The sequence below is a fragment of the Podarcis muralis genome, chromosome 12 (assembly GCF_964188315.1).
Source record: "Podarcis muralis chromosome 12, rPodMur119.hap1.1, whole genome shotgun sequence".
NCBI lineage: Eukaryota > Metazoa > Chordata > Lepidosauria > Squamata > Lacertidae > Podarcis > Podarcis muralis.
Window position 1 is genome coordinate 53,615,383 of NC_135666.1, and position 17,312 is coordinate 53,632,694.

The 17,312-nt window shown below is 43.0% G+C and overlaps 1 protein-coding gene across 7 annotated transcripts in view; it reads left to right on the forward strand.

The window, feature by feature from the left end:
• The window catches only part of MLH1 (mutL homolog 1), a 29,045-nt gene that overhangs the window by 10,129 nt on the left and 1,604 nt on the right, over positions 1 to 17,312 (forward strand). For 2 of the 7 annotated variants that reach the window (XR_003709244.2, XM_028751493.2), the window contains exons 8-18: positions 3,901 to 3,989; positions 6,562 to 6,674; positions 8,281 to 8,374; positions 9,472 to 9,625; positions 10,341 to 10,693; positions 11,539 to 11,684; positions 12,997 to 13,105; positions 14,227 to 14,290; positions 14,927 to 15,091; positions 15,784 to 15,876; positions 16,267 to 16,380. Coding sequence is in view for 5 of the 7 variants with exons in the window: in XM_028751493.2 (XP_028607326.2) it covers positions 3,901 to 3,989; positions 6,562 to 6,674; positions 8,281 to 8,374; positions 9,472 to 9,625; positions 10,341 to 10,693; positions 11,539 to 11,684; positions 12,997 to 13,105; positions 14,227 to 14,290; positions 14,927 to 15,091; positions 15,784 to 15,876; positions 16,267 to 16,380 (1,494 nt within the window). In the remaining 2 variants the exon portion in view is untranslated. Of the gene's footprint in view, positions 1 to 2,266; positions 2,528 to 3,900; positions 3,990 to 4,672; positions 4,766 to 6,561; positions 6,675 to 8,280; positions 8,375 to 9,471; positions 9,626 to 10,340; positions 10,694 to 11,538; positions 11,685 to 12,996; positions 13,106 to 14,226; positions 14,291 to 14,926; positions 15,092 to 15,783; positions 15,877 to 15,994; positions 16,188 to 16,266; positions 16,381 to 17,312 lie in introns of those variants that run through there. The other 5 variants (XM_028751495.2, XM_028751494.2, XR_013390259.1 and 2 more) reach the window with 4 other exon arrangements.

A 17,312-nucleotide genomic window follows, 5' to 3' on the forward strand; every position in this document is an offset into this window, starting at 1 on the left:
AATCCAAAATGAAGGCCTGAAGAAAATTATTTCCTCTGCTGTGGCACATTTTACAAATCAGGCTACATGGGAGTACAGAAAAAGGGCATTCAAAGCTGGAGTTTCAGACAAATTCAGGCAACAAGCAAGCCAGGGTGTCTGGCTGCAAAACTAACAAAGGACACACTCAGAAGACTGTGGGGAGACTTGTTGAGTTCAGTGGTTCAGAGGTAGTTATAACCTTGGATTACAAGACAAAAAGAATGCATGGTCCTGGATGGCACAAAAGAAAGTCAGTTGTCTTGTTCCTGCTTAGTAGAGTGGAGAGGCGAGGGAGGTATGGCGGTGGGGGCAGATGTTATAGGCGAAGGGGATCGAGATATGGATATGCTCGTACCCCTTCCAATCTGCGCCTCATCCCGAGGGACGAGGGTAGGGTGAGCAAGGATCACTCACCTCCGTCACTGGTGCTGTGCAATGCCAGGTCTATGGCAACAAAACCGCCACCCTGTGAGATTTCTTTGCCTCGCAGGGGGTCGACCTGGCTTGTGTGACGGAGACTTGGGTGCGCGAAGGGGCAACAGTTACCTTACGAGAGATGGCGCCCCCGGGTTTCTCTGTTCTCCACCAGTCTCAGACTGTGGGCCGGGGGGGAGGGGTGGCATTATTAATCCGGGAAGATTATCCTTTCAGGGCTCTACCATCGATCCCCGGCATTGAATGTGTTGGCCTAGTGTGGGGCTCTGAGGAGAGCTTGGCTATCTGGCTGGTGTACCGGCCACCTACCGCACCAGCAGCCACCCTGTCAGGCCTATTTGAGGCGGTGGCCGGCTGGGCCTTGGAGTTCCCTAAACTATCAGTATTGGGGGACTTCAACATCCATGCTGATGCCACTCCCTCCTCACAGGCTCAGGACCTGGTGTCTTCCATGGCGACACTAGGGTTCTCCCAGTTTGTTTCGGGCCCCACACATCAAGCAGACCACACGCTGGATTTGATCTTTGGCGCCGGTATAGATGTGATCATGTCTCCTTCAATGAAGGTGCCATGGTCTGATCACTACGCTCTGAAAGCCAGGATTGACTTTCCACCCCCCCACCCTGCTTAGGTGGCGAGCCGATTTGGGCTCGCCCGCAGAGGCTGATGGACCCTGATAGATTCCGCCAAGCCTTGCGGGACCTTGCTCCCCCTGGCGACTCATTGACTGAGCTTGTTGAGGGTTGGAATATCCAGCTCCTGGCAGCCATCGATGAGATCGCACCTAAGCGCCCTCTGCAACCCCGCAGAAACCGGGCTCCCTGGTTTACCGAGGAGCTCCGGAAAATGAAGCGGAACCTCAGACGGCTAGAGCGAGTATGGTGGGGTGCCCGTGACGGAGCCTCAAGAACATCTTATAGGGCTTTTATGAAAACCTACGAGATGGCGGTGAAGGCTGCTAAGAAGTCTTACTTCTCGGCCTCCATTGCATCCGCTAGCTCTCGCCCAGCGCAATTATTTAGTATAATCAGGTCTTTAACGTCCCTTGAGGGACATCCAAATTTAAATAACAATTTGACACACAGCTGTGAGGCATTTGCGAGCTTTTTTGCAGAGAAGGTCTTGTTGCTCCGCCATGACCTCCCTGCCAATTTGGATACAATAAAGGAACTAGAGGCCCCTCGACTGTCCTCGGGTCCAGTATTGGACCACTTCGACCGGATATCCCCAGCCGATGTGGACAGACTCCTCTGAGCTGGAAAGCCCACCACCTGTCCTCTCAACCCGTGCCCGTCTTGGCTGATTAGAGCGTGTCCAGACGAGGTGCGGGCCCTCCTGGGGGATATCATCAATTTGTCCCTTGGCACGGGAACATTCCCAGGGGAACTGAAGGAGGCAGTGGTGCGCCCGCTCTTAAAGAAAACATCATTAGATCCTTTAGATCTATCCAATTACCGCCCGGTTTCGAATCTTCCGTTCCTGGGTAATGTGATTGAGAGAGCGGTTGCTGAACAGCTTGGTGGGTTTCTGGATGAAACATCGGCTCTGGATCCATTCCAGTCCGGCTTCCGCGCTGGTCATGGGACCGAGACGGCTCTGGTTGCCCTAACAGATGATCTTCTGGATCAAGGCAGGTCGGGGCTGCTGATTCCTCTAGATTTGTCAGCAGCTTTCGACATGGTCGATCGTGAACTCCTGGACCACCGCCTTGCTGACGTGGGTATCCAGGGCACAGTCCTTCAATGGCTGCGCCCGTTTCTCTCTGGTCGGGGACGAGGGTGGCACTTGGGGGGAATTGTCATCGGGCCACTCCTTGGTGTGTGGAGTACCTCAGGGTGCGATACTCTCCCCAATGCTTTTTAACATCTTTATGCGCCCCCTTGCCCAGCTTGTCTGGAGTTTTGGGCTGGGTTGCCATCAGTATGCCAATGACACCCAACTCTATCTGTTGATGGATGGCCATCCTGACTCGGCCCCAGACACACTGACCAGATGTTTGGAAGCTGTGGCTGGATGGTTACGTGGGAGCCGGTTGAAGCTAAATCCTTCGAAGACAGAGGTCCTGAGGCTGGTACGGGACGATATGGGATTGGGGGGGCAACTCCCATCTCTTGCGGGGGCGCAATTAGTGCCAGCACCGTCCGTTAAGAGTTTGGGTGTAATCTTCGACACCTCCCTTTCCATGGAGGCGCAGATTGCAGCTATAACAAAGGCGGCATTTTTCCATCTCCGCCAAGCTAAGCAGTTGGCTCCTTACCTCTCTCGCCCTGACCTAGCCACTGTGATCCACGCGATAGTCACCTCCAGACTGGATTATTGTAACTCGCTCTACGTGGGGCTGCCCTTGAGACTGACCCAGAAACTCCAGCGGGTGCAGAATGCTGCAGCGAGACTCCTTACGGGCTCTTCGCTGCGAGATCACATTCACCCGGTGCTATACCAGCTGCACTGGCTCCCGGTGGAGTACAGGATCAGGTTTAAGGTGCTGGTTTTAACCTTTAAAGCCCTATACGGCCTAGGACCCTCGTACCTATGGGACCGCCTCTCCTGGTATGCCCCACAGAGAAACTTACGGTCTTCAAATAAAAACATCTTGAAGGTCCCAGGCCACAGAGAAGTTAGGCTGGCCTCAACTAGAGCTAGGGCTTTTTCGGCTGTGGCTCCGGTCTGGTGGAACACTCTGTCACAAGAGACTAGGGCATCTTTCCGCAGGGCCTGCAAGACAGAGCTGTTCCACCAGGCCTTTGGCCAGGGCACAGCCTGACTCCCTCCCTCGGCAATCTTCGCAGAGCTCTGGCCCAATGGTTGCCAGTGGCTTGATTTGAATTAATTTTATAATGAATGATTTTAGAGTGTTGTTTGTGCTGTACTTTTGTACTGTTTTATTGTTGTTAGCCGCCCTGAGCCCGGCTTCGGCTGGGGAGGGCGGGATATAAATAAAATATTATTATTATTATTATTATTTATTATAAAAGAAGTCTAGTTTTTAGGTAGTGTTGAAAGTACTACTTTTGAAGGACACTTTAAATTGTAGGCTCTCCAGAGGCTTCTTTCTCTCACTGAGGCTTCTTTCATTAGGTTGGACCGAAGGGGTGCCTGTGTCAATGCTTTTCCTTATCCATTTCATTTGCGGTTTGGCTGGGAACTTCAAGTGCGCTATCTCCTGGTTTGTTAGATCCTTAATCTCCCCCCCCCCCCCAATCACACCTTAGCAGTTCTCCTTCCTAGACAGAATGGCCTTTTGAACCCAGGTTCTCATCAGGAGATGTACAACAGGATGGCAAAATATTGTTCACTGGCAGTACAATGCAACTGTTTTGATAAATCCAATTTGTTTTGATAAATGTAAATTTCCATTCAACGTGCCTTTTAAGTTGCCTAAATATCTTCATATAAATACATCAGAAACATTAGTAAATGCAAATCTAAATATTCTCTTTTTAGCAAGGTGATACAGTAGCAGATGTTAGAACACTGTTGAATGCTACAACTGTTGACAATATCCGCTCCATCTTTGGAAATGCTGTTAGCAGGTACACTGATCTCAAAATTCAATTTAACTTAAGAATAAATGTCAAACGCTTTATAATAGTAGCAGACAATACCCCTCTGATTATGACAACAGTTGTCTTAACATTAAGTGCTGTGGGGTACATTTGAGAGTACATTTTAACAGGCCCAGGAATATTTCATATGGAAACAGCTCTAGTGTACATCGATTTTTCAGTGTACTTCCTAAAGATTGAGGAAAGCATAATCAAGAAAATCTAGAATTTGACACAGGGCAACAGCAGGAGAGGGAAATGAAGACATAGTAAATGGTGAAGAGTATGTCGTTATTTCAGATTTGCCTACCTACTTAGAATCGTAGAATCTTAGAACTGTTGGAAGTGACTGAGGGGCATCTAGTCCAACCCTCTGCAATGCTGGAATCTCGGCTGGATCATACATGACAAATTGCCATGAGTTGTTTTTGGAGAAACCCATGCTTGTTTTTAGGAATCACAGCATCTTTAAGAGTAGTCTAGTTAACAGTAAATGTAACAGCTTAGTATTGAGGCCAGGGGGCTGTGTCAAGGACTTCACAGAAAAAAGACAGCCTTTTAAAGGCTTTTGAACCAAATTGGACAGATAGTGATTTGAATAATTAAATATCTCTTAAACCACTGCTTAAACAGGCCTCTCAATGCATTTTCAGTTGTATTTGTAGAAAGAGCCTCTCTCCCGTCATTACTCAGACAACATAGAGCAAATCAGCAGAACTGTTTGCTGCCTGCTCTTTAGGATTCCTGCCAACACTGGCATAAAGGTCAGTGTGAGACTTTCTAAATTTAGAAATGACAGTTACAGTAGTAGGGCTGAACAGTCAATACTTCCGCCATGCTGGCAGAAACAGTACTGAACAGAAGGCATTGCTTTTCTAATGAAAACTATACAGAATAGCTTGTTCATTGCTGAGTTCTGTTTACGCAGCTGTAAATCACCCTCCCTTTTCTGTACAAAACATCTTGATCTGACCTTTGGTTTCTTAAAGAATGTGGGTGAAGGGACCTGTAGTAAAAGTTAATGTTAAATCATTTCTAGGCTGTGTTGGATAAAGTTGTCTTAGAAGGGAGAGAAAATCACTTGTTCAATATATTAGTGAAGCTGCCCTTGAATTATTGTTCCTGCTTTGTCAACATTGTGTTTAGATGTTTAATTACAAGAATAGGCCTGGTTCAGATGATAATCTGTAACACCATTCCCCAACCTACTGCCACTCTCAAGTGCTGGCTGGCGCTGAGGGGAATTAGAGTCCAACATCTGAGGGTACCAGATCTACAGCATGATTTGTTTAAATGGTTTGTTAACCATGGTTAAAGTAAATCACAGTTCCCTAGCTTTGTATTTAACAGTTGGTGGATATTATATGTATTTGCAAAGTAAGAGGGGAGAGCAGAGAGCTTGCTAAGCCTTATGCTTGATATAGACCATCATCTGAACCAGGCCTTAGAATGCGTCCCTGTGAAAAGGTAGGGGTGAATCTGGCCACTCTCCATAAATGGCATCCCATTGTAGTAAAAGGAGAAAAGTAATTCTGATGAAACACTACTGAGGTGGAACAAATGGCCACCATTAAAGAGGCAATATATATTGGTATTAATTTATTTTGTGTACAATGAAATCTTACTCATTCCTGTGTTTGGGCCATTGTAACGACACAGTCTCTAATTACGAGTAATTTGACAAACTACCGTATTTTTCGCTCTATAGGACTCACTTTTTCCCCTCCAAAAATGAAGGGGAAATGTGTGTGCATCCTATGGGGCGAATACAGGCTTTCGCTGAAGCCTGGAGAGCGAGAGGGGTTGGTGCGCACCGACCCCTCTCGCTCTCCAGGCTTCAGGAAGCTCTGCCAAATCGCGCCGGGCTCTGGAGGGTTTCACAGAGCTGCCTGCGCTCCCGGGCTCTGCGCAGCTCTGCGCGACCCTCCGGAGCCCGGCGCCAAGCCGCGTCGGGCTCCGGAGGGTTGTGCAGAGCTGCCTGCATTCCGAAGCCTCGGGCGCGCTGAAGAGCGCGCCCGGGCTTCGCACAGCTGTCCGCAACCCTGGGGAGACCAGCGCGGCTCCCTAGGCTTGCGGATAGCAGGCTGTTCTGGGGGCTGGGGTCAGGGGAAGCTTGGGCTTCCCCCGCGCCAGCCCCGTGCCTGGGGGGGAAATATTTTTTTCCCTTTATTTCCCCCCCCTCCCAAAAAAACTAGGTGCGTCCTATAGGGCAGTGCGTCCTATGGGGCGAAAAATACGGTATGTAATGAATTTACTTAAATACAGATACTTATGTGTGTGGCATTCTGAAATTTGAATTTGGAAGAGAGCAGGCCTTTGTACTCATAACTGGGAGTAAGTTCCAGTGAACAAAGTGGGGCTACCTTTTGAGTCAGCATGTATAGGATTGCCCTACGAAAGACATAAAATAGCTTTAAGTATGTTCTATTGCTCCTTAATTTTTGGTCAGATTAGAGTTACTGAATATGGATATGAAGTTTATGAAGATTTGATTGTGTCATAGAGAAATGGTTTCTAAGAATACAGAAGGGGGAATTAATTACTTTTTAATTTTATCCAGAGAGTTGATTGAAGTGGGCTGTGAAGATGCAACATTGGCTTTTAAAATGAAGGGCTACGTAACCAATGCAAACTATTCAGTAAAGAAATGCATCTTCTTGCTTTTCATAAACCGTAAGTACCAAAGTACACATTTCTCTGTGTTCTAGGGCATTACATGGGGTTGGATTAGATGATTCTTGGGGTTCCTTATGATTCTATGAAATTTTCTGTAGTCTTAGCAAGGTAACACTTTCTCTATTAAACAATGGTGGTGAGCAGTGTTTAACGTTGCTGGCAGTGAAGTGCTGTCCAGAGAAAGAAGGGGTTGCTTTTGTCTCCTGGCTTTATTTCTTGATTTTATTATGTGTTTTAAAGGGTCAGGGATTATGCCCTAAACTCCCAAATTTTGCTGTTTTAATGCATTGTGCATATCAGTCACATTTGCTCTGCTTTGATAGTAAGGGTCATTTCAGACAGAGGAGTTTGTAAGGGTCAGCCAAGCAGAATCGGCATGCCAGGCATTTCCAAGCCACATGGAAGCTGTGCTTTTGCAGCAAGAACTGCTGCTGCCGCTGTCCCAGTGCATCGGCTTCAGCTCAGATGGAAATAGTGAGACTAACCATTTGGTGCTGCCAAACTCCTGTACTAAACAATACTGTTTCTTGAGGTGGTGGTAATTCTGTTTCCCCTCTTGTGCCCAACAGCTGGGGCAAACTGCCATCTGGAAACCCACTCACTTTCTTTGTCAGAATTTACGGTGTTTGTCCACTGTATTTGTAAGAAATTGGGACTGGCATAACTGAGAAACAGTGACCTGTTTCAGACAGGATGTTACAGTGGGGTAGGAAACCGGGGCGGGGAAATCACATATGGGAACAAATTCTCTCTTTTGGTTTCAGATAGTTCATTAAAAAGCCTAGGCTCCAAGGAAGCTTAGTTTGGTCAGAATCAAGTATATACTTCAGAGTTAATCCAAAAACATAACCATAGTTGCTAGAGGGCCATGAAAATATGTGTCCTGGGCTTTTTAGACTCCTCTACCCAAGAGGTGCATTGGTTGTCAGATGTGAAATATATTGGCCTTATTTACAGTTCTCCTGCCCTTGATATAATTTAATATACCATATTTGAGTCTGAGTTCACACATAACTGCAAACTGACTTGCCAAAAACAGAAGGAAGAAGCAGTGAATTAAGTTGAGTATAGGACTGCTGTACTCAAGGTCTTTGAAAGAAATATAAGCCCCTGTTTGACTTTCTTAACTTTCTACTTGATACAAACAAGTAGACCTAAAATATTGCACCTCTCAGTGCTCCAGCTTTGTCTTCCAACGTAGGTATCCTACTTGGTTAGGGCAGGGCAGTTAATCCATTCTTTACACTTTCACTAGATAATCCTTTGCAGTACAGACCTTAGCTGTTAATCCAGAGAAAGTGAAGTGCATTTAAGTGTCATTGAAATAATCGGTTCCAAGGCAATGTGGGAAGGTTATTTAGGATCAGGGTGTGGCATTGCATCTGGTAGTCATGAACATGCAAAATTGCGGATATATTCTGAGGACTGTTGATGATAAAGTAACATTTGCCTTTTAAATTGTTACCATATATTTCCAGTTGGTTATATAAATAAAAAAGTGAAGGTCTAGACTGATCAGAGATGGGTGTAAAAGTTGTATTATACAGAAAGTAATGTAGACTGCTTACCTGTCTCCCCTGATTTTTATGTTTTTCCTCCCTAGATCGCCTGGTTGAGTCAAATGCTTTGCGAAAAGCAATAGAAACTGTATATGCGGCTTATTTACCTAAAAATACACATCCATTTTTATACATAAGGTAAAATGTTTTTTTCTATGTAGAGTCATGTGACCAGGAAAAAGATAAAAATGCATCTAGGCTGCAATCATATGCACACAGGGAGTAAGCCCCCCTAAACACAGTGGGCCTCACTTTTGAGTAAAAATGGGCAAGATTTTGTTTAACCTCAGTTAAACAAAATTAACCTTGCTAAGCAGTGCTTGCTATCATTTGTTTTTATTAAATAAAAACCAAGTACAAATCTAGAGTTAAGAGCAATGAAAACAGTGGATGTAGTTTATCATTACCCTAACATGCATGTACGTCAAAAATATTCCTAATGTCATTGCAGTATGAGTACTAAGTCATATTTTAGTTTTTTTAATTTCCAGGTGATACAAAAGCTAAATAATCGTCAGCTCAATAATAAATAAGAGGCTTGAAATGTTATTTCTCTGCAGTTTTAAAAACTCAAAATCACTACAAACAAGGATCCAATCTCTGAGAAACACAGAGCACCCTAAACTCTGTGGCTGTGGCACTGTGGCGTTAACATATGAGAGTGCTGGAGGTGAAATATTTAAACAGGTTACCCAATCAGAACCCAGGGGGGTGGAGTCAGAGGGACTATAAAACAAGCTCTGGGAGGGGCAAAGGGAGGAGTTCGTTGGGAGTTGGGTGGTTGGTTGGTTGGTGTGGGAGTGAATTGGGATAGAGTTTGTGGGTAGGTTGAGTTAGTGTAGCAAAATAAGCTGAGTAAGGAATAGTTAGGGGCTAGGAAAACAAGTAAATATCTGAGAGGTGGTTTAGTGAGTGAGAACAGGTAGCGGAAGTTATAGGTCTGGATAGGCACCCCATGATTGTAATTGACCAATACCGTTTATGAAACCACACGCTTGTTAAACTGCAATAAATAAACAAAAGTTTATGTTCCAATTTAACCCTGACTGGACTCAGTATTGTACCAGGTAGGGCCTGGGTGGTAGCAGCGAGAAATAAAGTGGTGGCACAGGGATCAATAGACGGTGAAACGTCCGGGGACCCTGTGTGATCGCCACAGGCACCCACTCTAACAAATCTGCTGAATTGCCGTTCTTTTGATTAACTTCGCATGGTGTTTTCAAAATGTCTTGCAGCCTAGAAATAAACCCTCAGAACGTAGATGTGAATGTGCATCCCACAAAGCATGAAGTTCATTTCCTTCATGAAGACAGCATCTTGGAGAGTGTACAGCAACACATAGAGAGCAAATTGTTGGGCTCTAACTCATCAAGGGTATATTTTACACAGGTGAGTGAATCTGAGCATGTCACCGAAAAGGAAAAGGCTAACCAGTCTGCTTTGTTGGTGGTTGCGAGAGTGAGTGCTCTGCATTCAGGATTTGGATTTGTTTTGTCCAATGAAATGTTTTGGATAAGCTGGACTTAACAATACGAAATGTCATTTTTAGGTGTGTTCTTTAATATAGATTAGTGGTTTACACAAAAAAGGGCCCAAAGACAGACCATTGCTGCACACAAACAGATAAAGTGGCCTCAATTGAACCGACAGAGGTTTTATCCCAGGCAAATATGGAATATACTGGTGATGGGACATTTGAAAACCACTGATAAAGGGCATTAACATGATTTTATTTGACAGAAAGGGGATAATGGACAGAATCAATGTTAAGTAGCCAGTTGTGATTCACTTATATGTGCAAATGGGATAGATTTCTGTATGCATTTGGTCTTCAACTAGAAGGCAGTACTCATAGAATCATACAGTTGTAGATTTGGAAGGGACCCCAAATATCATCTAGACCAATCCCCTGCAATGCTTTTGTCAAGAGCAGGCTGTTACGTTTGGCATAATCTGTAATAGCTACTCCACACAGGTAGATTATGTTATAGTTGCAGCTATGTGATGCCCATGAACTGTGCTTATCTGGTTCTCCAACTAGCTTAGAAGGAGACTTGTACAGTTCCAGATACTGAATTGCTTCTCTTTCATCTCTTCCTTTAAGACATTGCTGCCAGGTGTTACTGCCTCTTCCACCGATGTTGTTAAATCAGCAAGTTGTTCAACTAATCAAGGGGGAGACAAGGTCTGTGCCCGTCAGATGGTCCGCACTGATTCCCGGGAACAGAAACTGGATGCTTTTCTTCAGCCAGCAAATAAACCCAGGCCGTCTGAACTTTCTGCAGTGACATCCCAGGATAACAACAACAAGCAAAGTTGCAAGGGAACTGGACTACAAGATGCTGAGATGGAAGACTGCAGTGACTTGAATTCAAGAGATCTAAGAGTAGAAGCTGTGGAGATTGCAGAAGGGTCAACAGAAAGCCAACCAGCACCTCTTGAAGCTCTACCTGCTAGGTATGAGCAATTTCTGTGGAATAGCGTTTCTAAGTTGATGAGAACTCGGCACCTTCTTCTCCCTCCTCTTTGCTAGGTGATGCTCCTGAATCCGAGCACTTTTCTGTCTTTGACATTGTCTTGGGGGGGGGTGGAAGGTTGCCCCTAGGCTGAATTAAGAAGTGTTGTCTTTTTATTTTTCTTTAACACATTTATCACCTCTTTTTCGGAAATAGCACTAAATAAAAACCACACAAACTATCCTCTGTAAAACACTTAGAAATGTTAAAACCAGTAGCAGAGTGAAACAATAAATACATCTAGTTAATAAAAAGGACCAGCATAATAGGTCACCTTGGCAGATTAAGACTGGGTCTAGAAGCACTCACTAGCATCTACTGTATTTTTTGCTCTATAAGACTCACTTTTTCCCTCCTAAAAAGTAAGGGGAAATGTGTGTGCGTCTTATGGAGCGAATGCAGGCTGCGCAGCTATCCCAGAAGCCAGAACAGCAAGAGGGATCGCTGCTTTCACTGTGCAGCGATCCCTCTTGCTGTTCTGGCTTCTGGGATTCAGAATATATTTTTTCTTGTTTTCCTCCTCCAAAAACTATGGTCTTATGGTCTGGTGCGTCTTATAGAGCGAAAAATACATTATTTCTGCTTGTGGCCAAATTTTGCTGGCATAGTTTAGCTCCATAAGCCTTGGGCAGATTTTCTGGTAAATGTAGCTTTTGAGTGTGAAATGTATTTTTGAATCTACTTAACCAAATACCTGTTTAAATACTCCAGAGTTAATCACAGCACTCTGCTTTGACTTGTATACACGTCAAATAGAACAAAATGCATTTCCTTTTCATATTCCAGAAAGAGGCAGCGAACAAAATGTGATGTGGAAATGGAAGAACAGCAAAAACAGGAAATGACTGCTGCCTGCGTTCCAAGAAGGAGAATTGTGAACCTAACTAGCATAGCAACCCTTCAAGAGGAAATCAGTAATCGGGCACATGCAAGTATGCATGTTCTGCTATTACCATTGTATTTCATGTGTAAATTTAGACCCACTAAGATAGCATAACTTGCATTACAGGATTCATAAAAACTTATCTCCCATGACAGGAATGCTCTTTATTTTTTATTTTTACTATACTATGAAGTATTAAATTGCACTTAAGGCTAATGCTCTGCTAAAAAATCAGCTTGGAAAATCAAAGCTTTATATACTTCAGCTAGAGATGTAGGGATAAGGGGAAGAATTTCTGAACAGCACAGAAAGGGTCAGAGTTGGACATGGAGACTAGGCTGCTGCAATTTGTTGATACTGTTTTGGAAATAGTCACTCATGAAGTAGGCATTGATTGAGAACACTGTTGGCAGCTGCTCATGACCCATTATGTAAGTAGTTCAGAAGAATGGAGCAGAATTCTGCTCTCAGGTCCCGTAAATATTTATTTTGAAGGAAACAAAATAGCTTGCAAATTCTTTATGTGGGTGGCTTCCTTTCAGCTGCTGCTTGTATTGTTCAGAGCAAAATTATTCTGTAATAGAAGCAGCTGAAGTTTAACAGGCATTAAATTAATTAATAGTTGTATTATGAAGTGGAAGTACTATGGTTCCAGTACTCTTTCCTTCATTTTAGTACCTGGATACAGGTAGTTAACACCACTAGGCTACCTATAGTCTGACAGCTAGGTCTGGAAAAAAATGGACTGGCACCCAGTGTTCTCATTTGCCAGCTCAGCTGGTTGGAGGCTACTGAGTTTTAAAGAAAGCATAAATGGATAAATACATTGGTTAAAATGAAGTTTTTGGATTTAAACAATCTTACAAACTGCTTGAAAGCCAATTCCTGGTTTGTGGAATGGGCTTCTTGAGATTCTTGGCAGAGTAGCAAGTTCAATACTCACAGTAACTATGTTAACTATCTGGAGTACTTTGGACTATATTGGCTTGAATTCCAAAAGAGGTCTGATATAACTGCTTTGTAAATTGCCAAAATATTTATTGGAGGAAACTACTAATTTCTAGCACTTGAAAATTAGTGCACACGGGAGCATGTAGGTTTGCTGGAGGAAGCATATTCCAATGAATTTCACAGAAGGAAAGTACATGCAACTTTAAGAACAGCATGGGCAGCTCTTTCCAAAATGCTTTTTTTCTGAGTGAAAAGGATTAGGCTCCAATTGGGTTATATGAAATTGCTTAAGAGTTGATATTTGAAGTCCATGATGCTTTAAGTATTTTAGTAAATTGAATAGTTGACTTCTTAAAGGGAAGGATATTCTTCTGTATTGTACTAAACACAAGTGATTTGGGTTATTTCAGATCTTCAAGAGATGCTACGTGATCATTCCTTTGTTGGATGTGTTAACCCTCAGTGGGCGTTGGTGCAGTATCAGACAAAACTGTATCTGCTCAGTACCACAAAACTCAGGTAACAGAACAAAGTTAAATATATTGTTTTAATCAAGACAAATAATATCCAGTAGCTTGAGAAAGGAAGAAAATAATCATCACTGAGTACATTTCCAAATGGAGTGGTGTGGGCTGTGCTGTAGTTTTTAACTTTTTAGTACTTTTGGGTCACTGCCCCAAAATAACAGGAACACATGGACAGCTGCAGCTGTGGAGGAACAGTGAGTGAAATCATAGGTCATTAGGACCCTGAAGATATTGTCTGGATTTTAGTCATCAGAGGAAAAAGAGTTGATGAACCTCCCAGAAAGGCTTGAGAGAGATAAACTCTCTCTCTCTCTAGATATATATATGAATATGAGAAGTAGAAAACACAGAGGGTAATATGAGTGGAATCTGTTCCTAGAAGACCAAAGAGTGGTTGATGTCAAAGGGAGTTGTGGGTGCAGCTGGGGTAAGTTGGCCTCACCCTGTAGTTTGGGACCATTGCATCTGCTAACAGATGACTTTATAATGTATATTTTGAACTGCTTTGAGTTTTATAAATGGAAATGGGAATGGCAGTTTTTAAAGTGATAAACTTTCTAACCTTATTTGTAACCTAATTGTGTTTGCCTTTTATGATTACTTATAGGTATATTGCTTCTTATACCAGCTCCCCTTCATTAATACTTGTAATGTTCTTAAGTTTCACAAGGATTATAGTCAGTGATGTGTTCTTGCCCTTTAATTAATATTAGATTACATAGGAAGCTGTCGTCTACAGAGTCATTGCTACATCTAGTTCAGTATTGCCTGCATTGAGTGGCAGCTCACCAGACTTTCAGTCTTTCGAGGCTCCTGCCTGGAGATGCCAGGGATTTAACCTGAGATCTTCTGTACAAGAAGCAGCTGCTCTGCCACTGAGCTACCTACACTGCATCTGTTCCACTACTGGGAAGCTTATCTGTTTTATTAAACAATGCTGGATATTTTATCATAACTGCTGTTCTCTAGAAAAGTACACACTTCCCACTCGTAGCTAAAACCCATAGATTTTAGTTGCCATTGGAATTCCATATTAAGGCTTCCTATTCATTGACAGTATTACAGAGTGGACCATGAGCAAATAGCAAACTCTTTGTTTTTCCTTTCTCAAAGTCAAGAAATGTTCTATCAGATCCTTATCTATGACTTTGGAAACTTCGGCGTTTTAAGATTGTCAGTAAGTATACACTTAAGTTATCTATCTTATATATAACTTACTAAGGTATAGATCAGATCTTGGGTAGAGCAATCCTACCCAATATCTGGTGGTGGTGCAGGGAGGTTTGTGGTGCAGCCATTTCTGCATCCAGAGCCCTAATATAGTCCTTATTTTATACCAAAACATTTTTGCTGACATTGATTTCAAAGATTATCATGGGGCAACAAAATTATTTTGATTAGCCAATGGAAAAAACTAAATTGAACGGGCTGTTGACACGATTGTGCCTGAGCACCCTCTCCCACTTGGTACAGTCCGCTTGACTCCTTGTGAGGAAGCAAGCTGGGAAGATGGTTTGAATGTAAGTGAAAGAAAACTCCAATGGAATGCAACTGAACACTGGTGAGGGCTCATCATTGAGCCTACTTAGTGGCAGTGAAGGCAGCAATACTTTGCCGCTTCCATTGCATCCTCAATATGCTGTCCAGCAGAGCTTTTCCAGGTAATGTGGGGTCTTTTACAGTCTGGTCCGAAAGAGGTGACAGAACCTAAAATAACTTGCTGTGACTTTGTTTACAAAGCATTTTGAGGATAAAATCACTTGGGTGCATGAATGACAGGTAATGATTTGTGCTATTTTTTTGGTAAATGTAGGAACCAGCTCCACTCTATGATCTAGCTATGCTAGCCTTGGAGAATGATGAAAGTGGTTGGACAGAAGATGATGGTCCAAAGGAAGGCCTCGCTGAATACATTGTTGACTTTCTAACGAAGAAGAGTGCCATGCTGAAAGACTATTTCTCTCTTGAAATTGATGAAGTAACTACCTTTTTCTATCCTGGGGTGGTTTAGTCGTTACCTGCTGTACTGTGCATTTTACAAAATCCATTGAGTAGTGAGCAAGATTGAATTATCAGATGATCTTAAGAAGATATGAACAAACACTCTAAGCTTCTCTCATTTCATGCAAACCAAAAAGTAATCCCTTAAATATAGCTTCCTATTATGTCTGAACCAGGAAACTATGCCTTAATGCTAGGATAACAGTGGTTTAGAGCAAATTGTAGCAAATTGGCTGCACATGAGAAAATAAGACTTGATCGTATCTCTGATTATTCATCTGAGTAATAATCACCTGAATGCTGCCGGTAAATAAAGAAACTATATAAGTAGCAGTTTTGGGCCACTGGGGAGGAGTGGGGATACCAAAGCTACAGGAAAGCAATAAATTTATTATTATCAAACAGAAAGGCAGAAAGTAGTAGTATGTCACACCAGCTGAGCCGAAATCTTTTTTGTTTTACGTATGAATTTTGTTTCACGTTGGTAAAGGTTACAGATAAATAAAACGGGGTACTACGCTAGTTCCAAAGAACAGAAAATACAAAAAATGTCACAAGCAGACAGCAGGTAGATTTTGCCATGTTTGTAGTCCTTGGCTTAGGAACCAAATATTGATGTATACATAGGAGAATAAGCATCATAATAATGGAGAAACATTCTATTTACAGATGGGAAATCTTACAGGACTACCACTCCTGATAGATAATTACGTCCCTCCACTGGAAGGGCTGCCTATGTTTGTCCTTCGTTTGGCCACAGAGGTATGTCAATATTCAGCATGAATTAGTGAAGCCATATTTACATAGAATTATTTCATTTTGACTAATGCAGTTGGGTCAGTCTTAGGTACTTGCTTAGTCACATTCCTTTTTCTCACAGAAACTCATTTTTTGTTCAGTCTAAAGTGAAACTCAAGTGCTTATGCTAGCTACAAAAAAATTGAGTAACAGTTCTGCATTAAGGAGATTTTCTGTCCTGATCAATTGAGCCAATACTAGTTGCCTACAAGAGGGCTGCTGAAAACTTCCTCCTATGTGACTGATCTTTGCCTCCAACTCCACATTAGATTTTCGTATGTAGAAATAGCTGCAATTGGATATGTAACTGCTGTAGGCTTACTGTATTTATTGAAGTTACATTTTCTTTTCCAGGTAAACTGGGATGAAGAAAAGGAATGTTTTGATACCTTGAGTAAAGAATGTGCCATGTTCTACTCCATTAGAAAACAGTATATAATGGAAGACTCTGATCTTACTACTCAACAGGTACATCTTCATTTGTTATTTTTCCCTGTATCAAAACTACATTCTGAAATCTTGCATTTAGGGTTGGGAATGGAAAGAGTGAGTTAAAGGCAGTACTACAGGCAAAAGAGTTGAAGAGGACTACCTCCCTGATGAAACCAAAGCACCTTAGGCCAACTGAGTGGCACAAGTACAGCCTTAGTGGCAGCCACCTTTCCCCGTCAATGGGGGAATTTTAGAAAATATGGGTGATAGATAAATTAGTGCATGTTTTAAATATGCTGGATCTCTCACTGCCAATGCTGGGGATTGCACTATGAGCTCTGAGGGCACCTTGTATGGAGGGATATAAATGCTGCTACCAAACCCCGTGATCATTTAGGTTGGATCAGGTTAATAAAAGTAGCATCTCTAATAGGCAAAGATCCTTACATGGCAGAGCTTTGCCCTTATCAAGATCACAAGAGTAAATTAGGGGAAATGAGTCTCAATCCCTGGGACAACAGTGGCAGGTCATGCTCTCGCATTCTGAGGTGGAGAAAGGACAGTTAAAGGTAAAGGATCCCTGGACAATTAAGTCCAGTCACACTTAACTGGGTGTGGCATATATCTTGCTTTAGGCAGAGGGAGCTGGTGCTTGTCCGCAGACAGCTTTTCAGGTTGTGGCCAGCATTGACTAAACTGCTTCTGGTGCAACGGGACACCGTGACAAGTGCCAGAGCGCATGGAAAAACCATTTACCTTCCCACTGCAGTGGTACCTATTTATTTACTCGGGCCACTATGCTTTCAAACTGCTAGGTTAGCAGGAGCTGGAACAGAGCAATGGGAGCCCAACCTGTCACACAGACTTAAACTGCCGACCTTCTGATTGGCAAGCCCAAGGACAGCAAGTACTGTGAATGCCACAGATTTCAGTCTATATTCATCCTTAGTTATAAGCCAAGTGCTACG